The following is a 17052-nucleotide window of genomic DNA, read 5'->3' on the forward strand; positions in this document are numbered from 1 at the left end:
CCTAGAGATTTGTTGCTTTAACAGGTGATTTTAACTAAGATAAATGCTTTTAGTCATAAAAATATCATTTAAATAGTAGAAATACATGGCTGTGGAGCACATAGAAAACGTTTGAAATCCTTTTTATAACTTTAAACACTACAGGAGCCAGAAAAAACCTCCTACCTGCAGATACTTACCATTAGAGAACTATTCTCTGAACAGTTCATTTAGTTCAATTCATGTATCATTTAAACCAGCAAATGGTAGCATCGGAAAAAGGAAATGAAAGGCTTTATTTTGCACAATCAATTAACAGTTCAGTTAAAGTGAATTAATTGCAAATGTTGTATTTACTGACATAATTGCAAAAAGAGAATAAAGGGGAAGGAATGATGAGAAGGATCTTTGAAGCAGTGATCAAATCCCATGATGGCGTTAAAATTGAAGGTCGATCCAGTCCTGCTACTGGTCAGGAAAAACAGTGAAAAAAAAGAGAAATTGTCAAGTCCAGAGGAAACAAAGTAATAAAACTATCAACAGTCCATCAATGTGTAATCGTTTCCGTTAATCTCAGATGTCTAAATCTCTCGAAACATACAGACTCCCTCCATCTCCAGCTAAGTAACAGTATAAACTATCCAGGCTCATTCAGGTCCTTTAATATCCACCTGGCAATAAAAGATAAAATAAAATAGAAATACTGGAATGGATTTATTCATGTTTTTATCCAAAAATGCTAGATGAAAAAACAACACAGAAAACATCCCTGTGGTGTCGTCAAAAGTTCAAAAATCTGTTAAACTCCTCATCAGAGGAATGAAATGTAGTTTTTAGGCACAATCCCACGTTTTCCGCCTACAACTCCCAGAATCCACTGCTCATCAACCGGCTCCACCTGTGTTAGGATGTCACCGACCTGCAGAAGACGAAACAAAATAAAACTTTCAAAATGATTTCAGCAGAGGATTTAATCCAAGGAAAACAGTAATTTCAAATCGCACACCTTCAGTGTGAGCTCATCCTCGCTCTCTGCTGTGAAATCAAACACAGCTTTAGCCGTTCCTTTAGCTGCAGACTGCTGGCCTGTGATTGGCTGAGCTGATGAGAAAAAAATAAAATAGATAAAAAACAGAAGTCGCCTTTTTAAAAAGTTAACAAAAACAAAGTTTTCTCAATGAAATATCAGATTAACACCTTAAAGCTTCACAAATTGAGCTTAAAATGTATCAGTAAACTCATCTTATTCTTTTATTTTTATTTTTCTCCGTTGTCTAAAGCTCTTATAATTGCTTAAACAGCTTTATAAATGAGTGTATTCTCGTACCCTGACTGGGTTGTGTGAAAGCAGCAGGAAAAAGTCCCTCCCTCCCATCCAGTCGTCCTCTCCTCCACTCTGCATCGACATGCTCCGTCACTTGAATCAGCGCCCCCTTCTGGAAGGACAAGTCATCTGCAGTCTGACCCGGGAAGTCGAACAGAGCCATCACCCACTCGTCTGTCTGTTTACACAAACGACTCAGTTTTAGAGCGTTTATAATTTCATAAACTGACTAAAATCAGTGCTGCGTTTAAGGAGAAAATTTATAAGACTTTATTATGAATAATATAGTTTTAATGATGTACATAGAAAGTATAGCTAAACACACTCACCTTTAATTCTGATGGTTGTTTTAGTGTTGCTGAGGAAAAATATGCAAATAAAATTAAAAAAGGTTGTTTTTAAAGACAAAGCAATGTATTAAAAACTTTAAAAAAAAATGAAAGCAGAGAGAAAATAACATGAAGCTTAGAACAAATCATATTTATTCAATTAGACGCTTATATAACCTGTTCAAAAACTTGAAGTTAGATTAGCAGACAGTGAATACAAATAGAAACAATTCTCTGTTATTGTGCCAAAAGAATTACATTTAATAACTTTTACAGTTTCTACACTCTGAGGCTTTAGTTACATCAAGAATGTTGTAATTTTCTATATTAACATGTTTCTGTCGGGTGCTGCATTATTCAGATACTGACCTTAGAAGAAAACACGAAGTCCAAATTGATGATTGCTAGCTGCTCTCTCTCTCTCTGCTACTTATCTAATCCTGACCGCTCAATCACAAAAGTACACAAGCATTACAAGAGCTTATTTATCAGCTGTTTCTCACAATCTGAAATGTTTTTATTTCCTTCAAGTCATAGAATTTAAAATATGATTTTTGTGTAGTGATATTTTGTTGCCAGTTTTGATCACATACCAAAACACATTTCCTTTCTCTTACAACTGAGAAAAAGCAGACAGAGAAAAAACTACAGAAAAACTTTCTAGTGCTGTCATGGTTGTCTTGTCTTCTTTAAATAGAATTAAGGCCCATCTCTTAAGACTATCCTAACAATTGATGTATCTTAAGGGAAAATTTTGACAAAAATCGGCATTAAAACTTGCTGTGTGAGCTACGATTAACTCAGGTGAGTGTAAACATTCATTCCAGCGATTAAAGTGTTTAACATTGACGTAAAACTAAAAGAGTAAAAGCTTTCTTTGTCTCACCAGAGCTTTCCGTTTCTCCGGTCTCTGCTGCCTCCTGTTTAGAAGTTTCTCCCGGTGTCGGCTCTGGAAGGGGCTCCACCACCTCCATGAAGTTGAGTGGGAATATTCCCGTTCGGCCGTGGATCTGGCCCCTGCCCCACTCCTCGCCAACCAGCTCCAGGAGGCCGATGACGTCGCCCTGAGAGAAGGTGAGCTCGTCGTCATCCTCTCCCTCGTAGTCAAACAGAGCAACGCATCGCGGGCCGCTGCAGAGACAGACAGCACGTCTGGTGTTTTACTGCTTTCAGCTTCGATTCGTCATTTTGTGAGCATCGTTTCTCTCTGACCTGACAGCAGGAGGGTCTGGCTGCTCTTTGAGCTCAGCAGGCTGGACAGGCAGAATGGACTGAAGAAAAACAAAGAAAAAACATTTAAAACACGACACAGCACCGACTGAACATTCTCATTAAATCCAGTTAGTTCTGCTTATTACGCTTTAATTTCCATGTCAATGTCAACTTATTTATATAGCACATTAAAACAACAGATGTCGACAAAAGTATTGCACAATTCACCAATAAGAACAAGAAAAATACATTTAAAAGTAATGTTTAAAAAGTTTATTATTATAAAAGAAACTTAAACTCTGTTTGAATCAAACAGCAAAGAATAAAAATGGGTTTTAAATGTAAATATCATGTAAATATGATGGACTCCCTGGTGGTTTGGTTAAAAAAACTTCTGATTTAAAATGCCAGTATTACATGGTTTTCCATCTATCATTTATTTTTTAAATGTAGTGGAATATTTTCTAGAATCTGCTTTTCTTCATATTAAGAAAGCAGCAAAACTCTTTTGTCTCCACATGTGTTTGGTCTCATTTGTTGTCTGTGTGAATACGTAAATAAAACCCCGACAAGTATCAGTGAGCAGAAAAGACACAAATATTTTAGACTATCCAGAGGTGGGTAGAGTACCCAAAAACTCAAGTAAGAGTATCACCACTTCATCAGTGAAGTAGTGATGAAGAGGCCTGTTCTTTACACAAGAACAAGTAAAAAGAAGCCATGGAAGAAAATACTCAAGTAAGAGCAAAACATCTGAGTACTGAGTAACTGATCAAATTATAATTTTATATTTAAAAATTACATAAATATAAAGTTAAGTGGAAGTTTTGGTATTTCAAAATGGCTATAATTTATACAAGTACCAAAAAATAAAATCAGGCAAAAGAAAATTTTTCCAAATCAGTTTCTTTAAAGTTTCATAAGTTTTTTATTTAACAAAAACTGCAGGTGTGTGTCTGTGTCTGGTGAATTTTTGGTTAAAACATGTTTTGTTTTTCATCCAGTGGGTAGAAAATCCAGAAATTTTACTCAAGTAAGAGCAGAAATACTTTATAATAAAATTACGCAAATGAAAGTAAAAAGTACAGCATAGTACAAATGCTTCTAAAAGGTTTTTTTTCTTCAAAAAAGTTAGTCTGCCACCTAGTGGTGTAACTTATACAACGTAGGTTCTTTAAGGAGTGAATGATGATTTAACTGGAAATACATTTCTTTATATTTAAACTCATCCTCTTGAGTTGATGTTGTAAAAATATGAACACTGATTCTCAGGTGGCTTTTTGTTAAAATATAAAAAATAAAAACCAATATACGTAAATGGATGACCCTAGATCTCTTTCTGCTTCAAGTCAACGTGTCAATCTGTTATTTTTCAGCTCAAAAGCTACGTCCAGAAGCTGTGCTGGGTTTTCACCATCCGACAGATGAAGGTTTGTTGAAACTGTCTAAAAACTTTAAATATTTAATCATTAAGATTCCAGGAATTACACTTTTTAAAAGGAATAAATAAAATCCGTCTGGTCGGTACCTGGAAGTCTGACTGGTTGAGGTCTTCTATGGCTGTTTTTGACTCGCCGTCCTGATGTTGGACCGTCTCTGGCTGGGTGTCCAGGTCCAGGAGACACTGAGACGGGCTGATGTCGGCTGTAACGCTGCTCTGATCCGTCCCTTCACCTGCCTGCTGCGAATCAGCAGGAGCAGGTTTTGGATTGTCCAGAACAATCAGGACTTCCTCTTTCTGAAAAACAAATTTAAATGACTACAACACTCTGTGTTTTATTATGATTTGATGTGTGTTTGTGAGAGAGTACCACGTAGCTGTTGTACAGAGGGTGTCCAGGTTTGGGACGAGGCGGCAGAGGCGGTCCTTTCTTCGACACCCTCTGAGTCTGCATCTGATTGGCTGATGAAAACTGCTCAGCAGGTACAGCTTTGGCAGCAGCGATCTGATTGGTTGAGGAGTTTATTGCAGGGGGAGGCGGTCTGCTGGGTGCGGATTTGATTGGTGGAGGACGTAGAGGGAGGAGCTTAACACTTGGTGGACTTGGAAGAGAAAAGGAAAAAGACAAAATATGAATGAAACAGTCTGAACTTATGATTATGTATCTTTACTCCTCTAGGACAAAAAGATTACTTTAAAAAACATTATACAAACACAGTTTATACAGTTAATATGACACAGATACTACAATGCATTGTTTAACAGGGCAGGAAAACCAGTTGGTAGTTTGGATTCAACAGAGAGCAAACAGACAGTAAGATTACACATGTTCTCTGAAGATGGAGTGAAGAAGCCACACAGTGCTGCAACAGACGGTTATTTTACTTATTGATTAATCTTAATTCTGAGGATTAATCAATGTTTTTTATACAGTGTTATAAATACATTAAAAGAAGAAAATAAACATTTTAGTGCCTGAAATAGAAACTTTCTACATAAATAACCTTAACAAAATGTCATCTCCATCCACAAAAACAGAATAAGGCTTTTAATCAAAGTGTTTAGGCCCAACTATTCAGTCTTTCCTTACCGCTGAGGGAGAGTCGGCCCAGAAGACACTGAGTTAGCAGGGATGCTAGCTTCAGCTTTGGCCTGGGGAACGGAGGCTTTCCTCATGGCGGGGGCCGGAGCCGGAGTCGGGGGTTTGGGCGGTCCTGGAGGCTTGGTGGGTGCAGCAGGACCGACCGCTGCAGGTTTCAGAGGGACTGGGTTTGGATCTGGACACGCCGGTGGTACTGCAGTTGGTTTGGGGGCCAGACTAGGAGCTGGAGGAGGAAAACAGGTAATTAATTATATTTATTCATCATATAAATACTAACCTAAGATGAATAAATCTGGTAAATAAAAAACATAGATCTATAGCTACTTCCATTACAGTTACTGTGGTGATTGTAACGTTTTGAGTTTTTTAATTTCTGTGTTGCTACAATAATCTCTGATGGGACATTAGCGCCCTCTATTGGCCTTAGATTCTCATGCAACTGTTGCATGCAGTTTATACAGATCCATCAACAATTCAGAATATTATTTACTGTGTCACTAGGTGAAACTCTTTATATAGATTATTTAAACAGATTGGTGTTTTTCAGCCTTTATTTCTGTCAATTATAATGGTTTTCTGCTAATAACTAATGAAAACCTAACATTTAACCAAAGCATGAGAAATAATCAAAAATAGGTTCTGAAGTTGACAGGAACTAAAACTAAAGACCAGATTATTAGTTGCTAGTTGTGTGTTGCTGGACGCCATTTTGCTTTAATTCTTTGTGGCACAGCTTCATAGAAAATTCCTGGGATTTGTCTCTGTGACAGGATGACATAGTTTCTGCAGATTTGTTGGCTGAACTTTCCTGATGTGACTCTTTAGTCATCCTGCTAAATCCCAAAGGTGTTCTATTATTGGTTTGAGATCTTGAGACTGTGGAGGTCATCGGAGCACAGTGACCTCTCAGTTTCAAAACACTTTGTTTTGAAACAACAAAGTTTGAAAAACTTTGTTGTTTGAGTACACTCAGAAGAGTGCACTCCTCTGCTGATAGTGCACTGTCAGAAGAGGAGTGCCCTGTGGTCATTAAGGGAAGAAAATGGTCAGCAACAACGCTGAAAAGCTTTGTTGTTTAAAAGGTGAGTGTTGGAGCCTATTAAGTATTTGATGAATTAATAATTAGCTAAATGATAAATGTTATTATTGATCCAAAATGATGCTAATGATTACAGAAGAAAAGACAGCAGCTTTGGTTGCTCTGATTGTTTGCTGTGAAAAAGTGAAACGGTTTTTCTATCACTAAATTAAATTTTGTATGAAGAAAAACTGGAGAATATTTATGTTATTATTATAAATAAAGTTAAAGGATCTATTTGAAACCAGCGAGTTCTCCTATCTCGTTTTCTGAAACTCTGACATGTTTACAAAAAATGGTTTTGTTTATATTAGACGCAAGATGTGAATGTGTTGTTTTCAGCGGATGGCCTTGTCTGAATCTGTATACTCCAGTCAACGATTAATCGATTGCTAAGCTAGTTGATGATTATTTTTTAAATTCAATTAGTCGTGATTAATCACGATTAATAATTTCAGCCCTATTAATAAAGGTTTATTCGAGCCAAATGTTGACTTTCTGTCATCAAATCAGAGCACACTGAAGGCAACTTTTATGTTTAGCTTGACTTTGTTAAATGTCAAACCAAACATAAAAGTTGCCTCTGATTTGATGATAGAAAGGCAACATTTGGCTCAAATCACTACTTATTAATAGAATGTCATGTTTTCCAGGATGAAAATATAGAGATTGGACACATAAGAAGAACTGATTCGGTTTTATTTCTACGAGGTATCAACAAAAAGCCCCCAAACTTCTGCATCTATTGGTTGACTGGTAACTTAAAGAGGCAATAAAACTGCTGAAGACTCAGCCAGCAACACACACCAAGACGTCTACACACTTCAAGCACACAACAACAGTGGGGGCTTGTTTCTTCTCACACAATCATCCCATTTTCCTCCCACAAAGTTTGTATTGCATCACACAGGCCTCCCTCTTTGAGCCGGACCCAAGCACATAGTCACATACAAACACTTAGCACATAAAACCTCTCCACATGTTTGCATGTTTCTGCCACAAAACAAATGAGCTGCATTTGTGTCTCTAAGCTCTCAAACGCCCCATTGTGCCGCAGCTACATCCAGATCAGAGTCTTAGAAACTCGGACACACAGCAGGGCCTGTAGTCTTACCGCTGGCTCTGCGAGGGGAAGTTGGTGCTGCCGGTTTGACGGTGGAACGGATACTTCCTCCTTTCACTGAAAAAGGAAATAAACACAACATGGAAAATCATTCAAAGTGTAACTAATCCCCAAAACAACTGTTGTTTTTGTTGCTATATATTAGCTGTTCACTAGGTTTTATAGAACCATATAAAAAGTATCTTTTAGTTATCTCTTTGTAAAATAGGGAAATAAAACCATTAAATAACCTAAATATTACATAATATTTAGATTATTTATGTAACCTAAATAAATATCTAAATAAACAACATATTTAAAATGTTTATAAGATAAATTAACTTTAAATGTGTAATTTTAAGTTAAAATCAAACATTTTGCGAATTTTTCATTTTCCAAATAAAAACCACAGAAATCAGAGCTAGCTTTCACAGTTACAACAGTTTGCCAGAAAACCTTTAGGTACAGAAATTTATAATCAATAACTTATTTTATTTTATTAATATTATTATTTTAAATATAATAAAGTGACTTTGCATTTGTCTCCTGTGGATAATATTAATTAAGCAGCATCAAGTTCAAACAGCAGCTGGGAGGGAAGAAACACCGTCACAAAAAGAAATCAGTGACTCCATATTCGGTAATGCCTCTTCACCTGCCTCTGTTTGGTCTCCATGGCAACCAGCTGCTGTACTGCTTGATAGGGGGCAGCGGCAGTTTGTACTACTTTCCTCACTGCTCTGTCCTAACTCAGATATCAACCACAGCATCAGGAAGTAAGGATTCACCAGACGAAGGTCTCTGCAGACCACACACATCCTGGACACAAACTGCTTAAACTTTTACCTTTAAGTTAGTGCTACAGACCGCCATTTGTGGAAGAAAATAAATAGTTTGTTGCCACAGAGATGGTTTCTTCCCCCAGGTTGTCTCTTTGATGAACAACTTAAAGCAAGCCAACTTTCTGTTGTGCAACATTTTTAAAAAATGACATCTAAAACAAAACAAAGATGACTCCCAGCAATCCATAAAGACTGCTAACTGGAAATATTAACGTTTCTTATTCAGCTAAAGTGACGAGAGAGAAAGAGAAATAGGCCGAACCAGCATTTATCAGCAACAATAAGGTACACAGCTCGCCGTAGACTGTCCACCACACCACTCTGTGCAACCTCACTAGTAAAGTTTGGTTAAACTTTATTGTCCTTGAAGGGCAAGTTGCTGCACATTCAGCAGGCCCACACAAAAAAAACTAACAACCTCATTAACAATCTTTAAGCATACACAAGACAAAGTCTGCTTCCAGACTGTGTCTGTATTTCGGTTCTACAGAGCCTGATTCTATCATCTTGACAGTTCAAACTTGACCCGTAGTGTCGTAGCTTTCGTCAGTGATGTGACACTATAGAGGTCAATAAGATTGTCAAGAGGAATGCCAGAGATTTTACTGCATTCTTTAATAATGTCCTGCAAACTGTTTATAATTCCTGACTGTTGAGTTCGCCAAAACAAGCCCGCCATTATCACCCATAGATAAATAAAGGTTCTTGTCTGGACTAAAACCAGGAGAAACAAAAACAACATTGTAGAGCATGAAGTCAGCAATAAAATTAGTTTCCCTTGAATTAGGAAGACAGAAAACATTTATACATTTAGCCATTCTTTTTTTTACCCCTCCAGGGGGTCTTTTTTGTGGGCTCTAGTGTCCCTTACATGACAGTGGGCTGACAGGAAACAGGGAAGGACAGGGGGGAAGACATGCGTCAAATGTCGTCGGGTCCGGGAGTCGAACCCGTGACGGCCGCATCGAGGACTCAAGGCCTCCAAATATGGGTCGCGCTACGCCCTACGCCACGCCCCACATTTAGCCATTCTAATATAGAATATGGATAAATATTTTTACTTTATGGTTTTAGTTCAGGTTTATCTTGCAGTTCAATAAATGGTCCATACAGGATTTCACTACTGAACAGCAGAAGTGCAATAACTGCAGAAACGTTAAAGAAACATAAGTAAAGCAGAGTAGATTATTATGCAAATACCAGAAGGGATGTAAACACATATTGTCTTTGTTGGGAGCTGTAATAGTTATTGAGTCTGTGAGGAAGGATATACGATGACGCCTCTATGTGAACCTAGGGTGCAGCAATCTGTCACTGCGGTATGATGGTAAATGTGGCTTTTTGATACTAGCCACATCAATCGAGGACTAAAATTTGACATCAAGTAACGCTGAGGCAGCAGTGTAGAAAAAGCAAGAAATGTGATGCTAATATGTTAGCATCAATGATACTGGTCATTTTAATATCAATAATTTTGTTTATTTGGCGATTGTTGTAAGATTTGCAATAGAGAAGCTTTATTATTTAGTTTTATTTGCTCTGCTGACCTTTGATTAAATATCCAGTTTAGAAAGAATACCACAACTTGGAAGACTGATGCTAATTTTATGATTTTAGTTTCTTTTTTAAACACCATTATTGTCTAAAGTTAAGGAAATACATTTTTTAACCACTGTGCATATCAGCACTGTAGCAACTTCAGAGTAAACAGTGGTGATGAAAATGATCTCATATGAAGCTCATCTGCATGTCATTGTGGAGTTCAGTCAATAACTTAACTTCCTTATCAGCAGCAGTTGCTAATTCAGGCTATCTGGCAGCGTAAACAGGAAGAAGGACACTTCCTTCTAGCAAATATTTGGAAAGTAACCAGAGACAATTTAGCAGATATCTGCTAACAGACATGAAGAGTTTCACAACCACATCAAATTAACCAGGTAAGTTTATAGAGCTCTTCCACAATGGCTGCTGGGCAAAAGGAAGGTCAATACACAAACCTGAAGGGTTAGCTGAAAATATTAGCAGCGTTGCAGAATCACTGGAATAAGAAAAATGTAATGACCCTCCTGACATGGAGACTAAACAGAAGTTTCAGTGAGAAAACCACAGATTTTCCACTGAGTATCAAAGAGGGCAAGTATCATCATCGAAACACCTGACTGAGATCCTAATGACTGAGAAAAAATGATTAAAACTGTGTAGTTGTTGATAAAACTAGAAGATATTCTGCTTTATTTTTCAAGTTTGTTTGTATTTTTAAATGAATGAAGTGTTGAGAAGGCAGAAGAAAATACTAATCTTTGAAAATTGTCAGGTAAAAATAAAAACAAACTTTAAAAAAGGCTTAGAAAAAATTAAATAAAGACCATGCAACTAACTTTAATAAAAATTGTAATTGAGTCCCAACACTCAACTGGTTAAAAGTTGTTCAGAATGGAGATGTAACCCGACTAAAACTCACCAGTTTGGGTCACAGTGTTCTGCGTAGCTTCACCTCCACTCCGCGGCGGCGCGCCCAGGCTAGCTCTGGGGGCGACCGGAGGCCTCTTTGGAGGTCCTGGGTTTGGGGGGAAGGAGTCGCTGCTGATGGAGGACGTGAGTTTGGGTGGAGGCGGCCTGGGCGCCGGGACTGGGGCGCTTGATGGTAGCGGTTCTGTAACAGTCTGTGGTTTTGGAGTTATGGCGGGCTTTTCAGGGGTTTGGGAAGGTTTGATGTCTGACACTGGATCAGATTTTGATGCTTCTGCAGAAGACGGAGCTTCAGGGTTTGACTCTGCCGTTTCTACGCTGCCTGATTCCACAGCAACGCCTTCGTCTTCCCAGAATACCTTGCTGGAGGGCTTGGGGGAAGGTGAAAAGCTTTTGGGCTTTGGAGCGATGACAGGTGGGGTCGATTTGGCTGGTTGCCCCTGGAGACGAGGCCGAGGTCGAGGCTCTGGTCTTTTTGTGACAGTGAAACCCTCAACATTCCCAGTATTGAAGTCTCCACAGCTCTCATCAGCGACCTGCTGCTCGAACGCTTGTATCCTCGCTCTCAGAGTCGCCATGTCCTCTTCCTCCGCTCCGTCCTCGCTCTCCGATTGGCTGCGCTCGCTGTCGTCGCTGCAGTGATCAGGGAAGCCCCAGTCGTCGGAGCTGAACGCCTCCAGCAGCTCCTGCAGGTACTTCCCGTTGCTCCCCTCTGGGTTGGTGGAGTCGCCGGCTGCACGCGCCGCTAACGTAGCCAAACCGTCCTCACGTAGCTTAACCAAAGTCTGAACTTTAACCTCGTCGCTAACTGGCTGGCGAGCTAGCCTAGTGCGTGGGCGTGGCCTGGGGCGCTCCAAGGGCACATCTGGGGATGGGTCAGGCAATGCTGAAGGCAACTGCTGGTCACTGAGGAAGTCGGAGCATTGCGTGTGTGTGGAGGTGTGTGTTTGAGGCTCAGGATGTGCGTTGGTAGCTACGCTGTTCGCCTCAGAAGAGCTAACAGTTGATTGGCTGGAGGTGATGACATCAGCAGCATTCGGAGGTCTGGAAGTGCAGGTGGGGGGAGGTGGCCGGGGGGGCCTCGCTGATCTTCTATCTAAGAACAGAAAACACTCCTTTTAATAATAAATATTCAAATCTAGAACTCCCTCCAATCAGCTTCCTGGTTTACCGCGAGTCTCCTGAGGGTCGGCGGCGGGTCCTGGGTCGGTCTGTGTGGCGATGGTGGTTCTACAAACCAAAGGTGAGGAGGAAGAGGCTGGAGGAGGATGGAGAACCTGCTCCTGTGTTTTCTCTCTGATCACCTCCTCATAGGAAGGAGGCGGCTAAAAAACAAAACAAGGGTTAAAGGTGACCTATAACGCTTCCATGAACAGGTTAGGATAGATCTATGGTCTACACAAAACATCTTTATCACAGTTTTACACAAAATCAGCTTAGATAATGAGATTTTATTCTGGTCAGTTCAGCCTATTTTGAGCTGTTCTAGGGAATCTTGTCACTTCAAATCCAAATAAGCTGCTGCTGGCCACGCCTCCCAACTTAAACGTTTACACTCACACGTGAAAATGGCTGCAAACAGATCCAGAATTATACAACCAGACATCCTTGAAAAGCATAACCAACAAGAATGCAGCAAGTGGTTTCTGTATGTTAAGTCAACAACTAAATATTTGTCACTTCCAGCAGCCATTGTACAGCACATATGGCGGTAAAACCAGCCAACACACACGCTGGAGCTGTTGGGGTTGCTAGGTAACAGGTGGGGCTTCTGTAGGGTTACTAGGTCAGGGGCAGTGTCTGAACATTTGTGACGTTACATTTAGAAACTCCACACACAAACCGCATTTAGTCATATTTTGTAATTTATTGATATTTATTGATACCCTCTTTGACAAACAATGGAGAAAATAATAAAACGAACAATATGAACAATAGGAACAGTTTTGTAGACTCTAAACATCATTATTGTGAATCAACATTCTTGTGTTAAGAAATTTATCATGATAAACAATTTATTCCCACGCTTACTTCGTATTTAGGTTGCCAAGCAGTTACAACTCAGAACACCAAGAAAGGATGCAATTGAAACACACAAGTAAATAATAGTAGTGTGATGTAGAAATGAACTCTAAAGTTGTCGTTTATCATCGAAGCCTCACCTGAATCGTCGGAGCGATTGTGGGTCCCCAGATCTGTGCAGGCGGAGGAGGAGGTGGAGGAATCCCGCCAACGGCTCCAGGAAACCAGGATGTGGAGGGCAGAGGTTCTGCTGCCAAGATGGTGATCTCTGGTCGCCTAGCAACCGACAAACAACAGGAAGGGGATGTGGCAGACAGAGACGGATGTGGCAGGGATGCATAAATCAAATCAGTTAGTTTATAAAAAGATCAAGGAGTCAGTTTGTAAAAATGGCTTCAGCTGATTAATTCAATTATGTGTCTTTCTATTCAAGCAGTGAAAATAGTTTGTGTTAATAAAGATCAGTCAAAGTTATCAATAAGAAAAAATAGATCCTTTCTTATAATTAATATTTAATATTAATATTTAATATTCAATTAATATTTTTCTGTTTTATGTCTGTCCAACCTGTAAAAATGACAGAAATGTCTTATAATTTAGTCCTGCTGCACACTGGCTTTACTGCATTTATTTCAGCTGAAATACATAATAATTATCTGGGAGTTTTACCTCCTGTCTCTGTCTCTTTCTCTGTCTCTTTCTCTGTGCGTCTCTGAGACAGACGTTGACCTCGAAGCTGATGAGAGATTTAAAACAAAGTTAAAATAAAGCAACAACAAAGCTGAAAGTTTAATATAAATGATTCAAGAAAGATAAACCCCATATTATTATCATGATGTACCTGAACAATGTTTCAAAGCATGAACCGACGTCTTTAATAACGTCACCAGAAAATCTAAAGTTAGTAGAAAAATGCCTCAAATCCAGAAGTTGGATTTAATGGTTTATTTTTTACGCATTTAAGATGTTTTCGACAATATTTTAAACTCTTTTAGACACTTCTACGTACTGGCCTTCAGTTTATTTATACATCACCAATTCATAACAAATGTTGAGATCCACTTTAAAAGAAAATACTTTCAATTCAATCACACATTACAGAACAATAAGCTCAGTTAATTATTCAGATTAGATTAAAAAGAAACCCATTGCATCAAGTTAAAACTGATAACCTGCTTCTATTCTTCACCTTTCCTTATGTCTTTATGTGTTTTAGTCTTTTTATACTTTTTATCCAGTCTTTTTGGCATAAAGTGCCATTTAAACAAAACTGACAGTCGTTTTAAATTGGACCAAGCTTCAAGTAGAAAACTTGAAATAAACCCAGAACTTCCCCCCCCCCCCCCTTCTGTCAACTCTTTATGTTTTGATTTATAATGCAGACGAGATCCGTTTAATTCAGGTCCAAACAGCTGCATTTAAAACTGCAAGATACCAGAATATGAAACCAGATGTCTAAGATATTTATAGCACTCCATAAGATGGTCCAACATCAAAACTTTGACCTGACACAGTTGGAAAAGCTTCAGATTTGCAGAAGCAGGACATGCAGGTTATTTAGGTTACTAGAACCCTGTGTGACATTTTTTAGAGAAACATGAGGGAAGCAAAGGGGAAGCAAAAGGTGGGAAGTCGTTAAGTTGTAAACTTTGAGCCAGGCTGGGTTTCATTATATCTGAAAAGGCCAAACTGGATGTTTTCCATCATTAAAGGCAACATTTTTCCAGATTAACTAAGAGTTAAGCAACTCTGTAAACAGTTTAAATGGAAAGTTTGCTTTAGTTTGAATTTCTGGTGTGGAGGTTAAATTTCTTTAATCAACAGCATAAAACCTGGGATCAGCTTTGATCAGGTCAAATACTGATAAAAGTCATTGCTTCTGGTCCAGTAAATGAATCAGTTTATGGCTTATAAACATCCACCATGCAAATAATTATAGTTCGATTAACTCAACTCTATCTTCAAAAGTTCAGACAAAAAGTTAGTAAAATCAAGTAAGTCTTTCATTTTCTTCTGGAATAAAAATACTACCTCTGTTGCATTTTTTCTGTTTTTAAAATATATATATATTATTAACCTGACTTAATTATCTGACAATAGAAAAACAGAATTGGAAAGTCAGATCTGAAAATAAAAAATCTATCGCCCAGAAAAAGCCAAACAGTTTCTTTTCTAATCAAAGTTAAACTTGCCCTACTTTGGCTTCCTGGCTGCGAGTGTTTGTGTTACTTCACAGGAAATGGTCATAAAGTTTGTCACTTACTTCTCTTGATGACAGCTCTGATGGACGAGAGAGGACCCTGGCTGCAGAGACAGGAAACAACATTATTTCACCTCATTCTGTATCTTTTACTGTTAAAAATCTTTTTATTACTTTTAATGGCAAATTATCCTGATATCCAATTCTCCAGTACTTAGACTTTAAGCCAGTTATTTTCCTATAACAAATTCTAGAAAAAAAGTCATCCTTTAATGTTTAAAAACAAAGCAAGCATCAACCAATAAGAATAGATTAAATATTAATTACCCAGCATATCAAGAAATACACAAAATACGTGCAACAATAATTACCAGCCATCATAAAGTTTACATGATTTTTTTGTCAAATAATTAACATGAACACAGAACTTAATGTTTACCTTGACACTAAAATCAAACTTCAATCACCAAACAGGTTAAAACTGAGCCAAAGTTGTCGGTTTTTAAAGATAAATATTCTGAAGCTGAATAAAAACAGACAGAAATCATGGATCCATCACAAGACAACAGATGTTCCTGGACCTTTAACTCTGTTCTTTGGGTCTCTTTTCAACAGTTTCCCCATTAACAAAAACAAACTTTTTACACTGATGGAAACGAACCAACTCATTCTGTGTTCTTCTTTATATAAAAAAAATGTACTGCTTAAGTTATACAAAGATAAATAAAAAAATGTATAAATAGGGATGCGAATAATTAATCAACTGACAATGGTTTATTAGATCAAACTTTCCATTCGATTAACTAATAACATCCGCTCAGACCTTGTTTCATGTTGTACTTTTTCCGCCATCCAGCAGGGGGCGCAGCTGGTCATCCTGAGTGGAGCCAGTCGATGCAGAATTAAAGATGGCGGCGGGGCCATACCAGAACAGTAAAGAGAAGTGGCCTGGACAGAGTCCAATGGACCTTACCAAGCTCCGCCCACAACCGATCTAGAAAATCCCACGTGGCTGCAAGTCTCACAAACAAAGCCTCATGGCGCGTTGTTTCTATGTCTTCCACTTCCACTGATTCTCTGCAGTGTATTTCTGACTCATTTCTACCGGATTTTCACAATGTATCAGCTACTACAATGGACAGAGGAACTAACAAGTTCATGTCATCTTTTTTGGATGAGATCAAGGTGTTTGAGCCACGCGATGCCTCCAACATTGAGCAAGTCACAGCAAAATGCTTTCACTCGACGAGGAAAACGGCAGATCCACACACCCTCTACATCAATATAGCTGTGGACAAGATCACTGATGCCTATTGTTCTTGCAAGGCTGGATAAGTCGGAAGTTGTATCCGATTGCCATTATGCTGTACTTAGCTAACGGGAAGTGTGTGTTTGTGAGACGGCCACGCACGTGGTAGCCGCGCTACCACGTAGAATGGGCATCAGCCAATGAAAAGCAGCCCTTGTGGTAAGGTCAATTTGGGACGTACAATGCACTTTGTACGATTCTGTTTTGAGATGTAAACACCCAACATTCTCCTTAAGTTTCACATTAATAGCGCCGCATGATGGAGCAACGTCAGCTTCAACCAAAAGTTACTGATTTTATAGGAACGATGACAGAAAAACGGAGAAGACGCAGAAAAATTGCAACATTATATAAAAAGACACGATGACAATAATCACGGTTGATTTTGACGTCTGTAAAAGTTTAATAATTTGAGAAAAACATAATTTTTTGTTTATTCAATCAGTATTTAAAACAAGTAACGCAAAAAATGTTCAAATATAATTACGTACAAAATGAATGTTATGGAAAGATGGAGGGCCGACCAGTTCTTAAGAACTGGAGTGTTAGTCGATCAATTAACTCATTAATTGATAACTTGCATCCCTAATTAGAATTAAGTAATTGCAGTAAATGACGTTGCATTAACTGTTTATTTCTGAGA

General features: G+C 38.5%; 1 protein-coding gene across 1 annotated transcript in view; it reads right to left on the reverse strand.

Annotated features, from left to right (window-relative positions):
- Positions 1 to 256: 256 nt before the first annotated feature.
- Positions 257 to 17052, reverse strand: part of LOC102228250 (SH3 domain-containing protein 19-like) — a 28021-nt gene continuing 11225 nt past the window's right edge. The window contains exons 3-17 of the mRNA XM_023346895.1: positions 15164 to 15204; positions 13570 to 13636; positions 13041 to 13176; positions 12050 to 12203; positions 10871 to 11974; positions 7580 to 7645; positions 5376 to 5610; positions 4656 to 4887; positions 4373 to 4582; positions 2845 to 2903; positions 2519 to 2763; positions 1633 to 1661; positions 1307 to 1481; positions 986 to 1080; positions 257 to 898 (exon numbers count right to left, since the gene is read on the reverse strand). Coding sequence (XP_023202663.1) covers positions 791 to 898; positions 986 to 1080; positions 1307 to 1481; positions 1633 to 1661; positions 2519 to 2763; positions 2845 to 2903; positions 4373 to 4582; positions 4656 to 4887; positions 5376 to 5610; positions 7580 to 7645; positions 10871 to 11974; positions 12050 to 12203; positions 13041 to 13176; positions 13570 to 13636; positions 15164 to 15204 — 2956 coding nt within the window. The 3' untranslated portion in view covers positions 257 to 790. The remainder of the gene's footprint in view (positions 899 to 985; positions 1081 to 1306; positions 1482 to 1632; positions 1662 to 2518; positions 2764 to 2844; positions 2904 to 4372; positions 4583 to 4655; positions 4888 to 5375; positions 5611 to 7579; positions 7646 to 10870; positions 11975 to 12049; positions 12204 to 13040; positions 13177 to 13569; positions 13637 to 15163; positions 15205 to 17052) is intronic.

The sequence above is a fragment of the Xiphophorus maculatus genome, chromosome 14, assembly GCF_002775205.1.
Source record: "Xiphophorus maculatus strain JP 163 A chromosome 14, X_maculatus-5.0-male, whole genome shotgun sequence".
In the NCBI taxonomy this organism is placed as follows: Eukaryota; Metazoa; Chordata; class Actinopteri; order Cyprinodontiformes; family Poeciliidae; genus Xiphophorus; species Xiphophorus maculatus.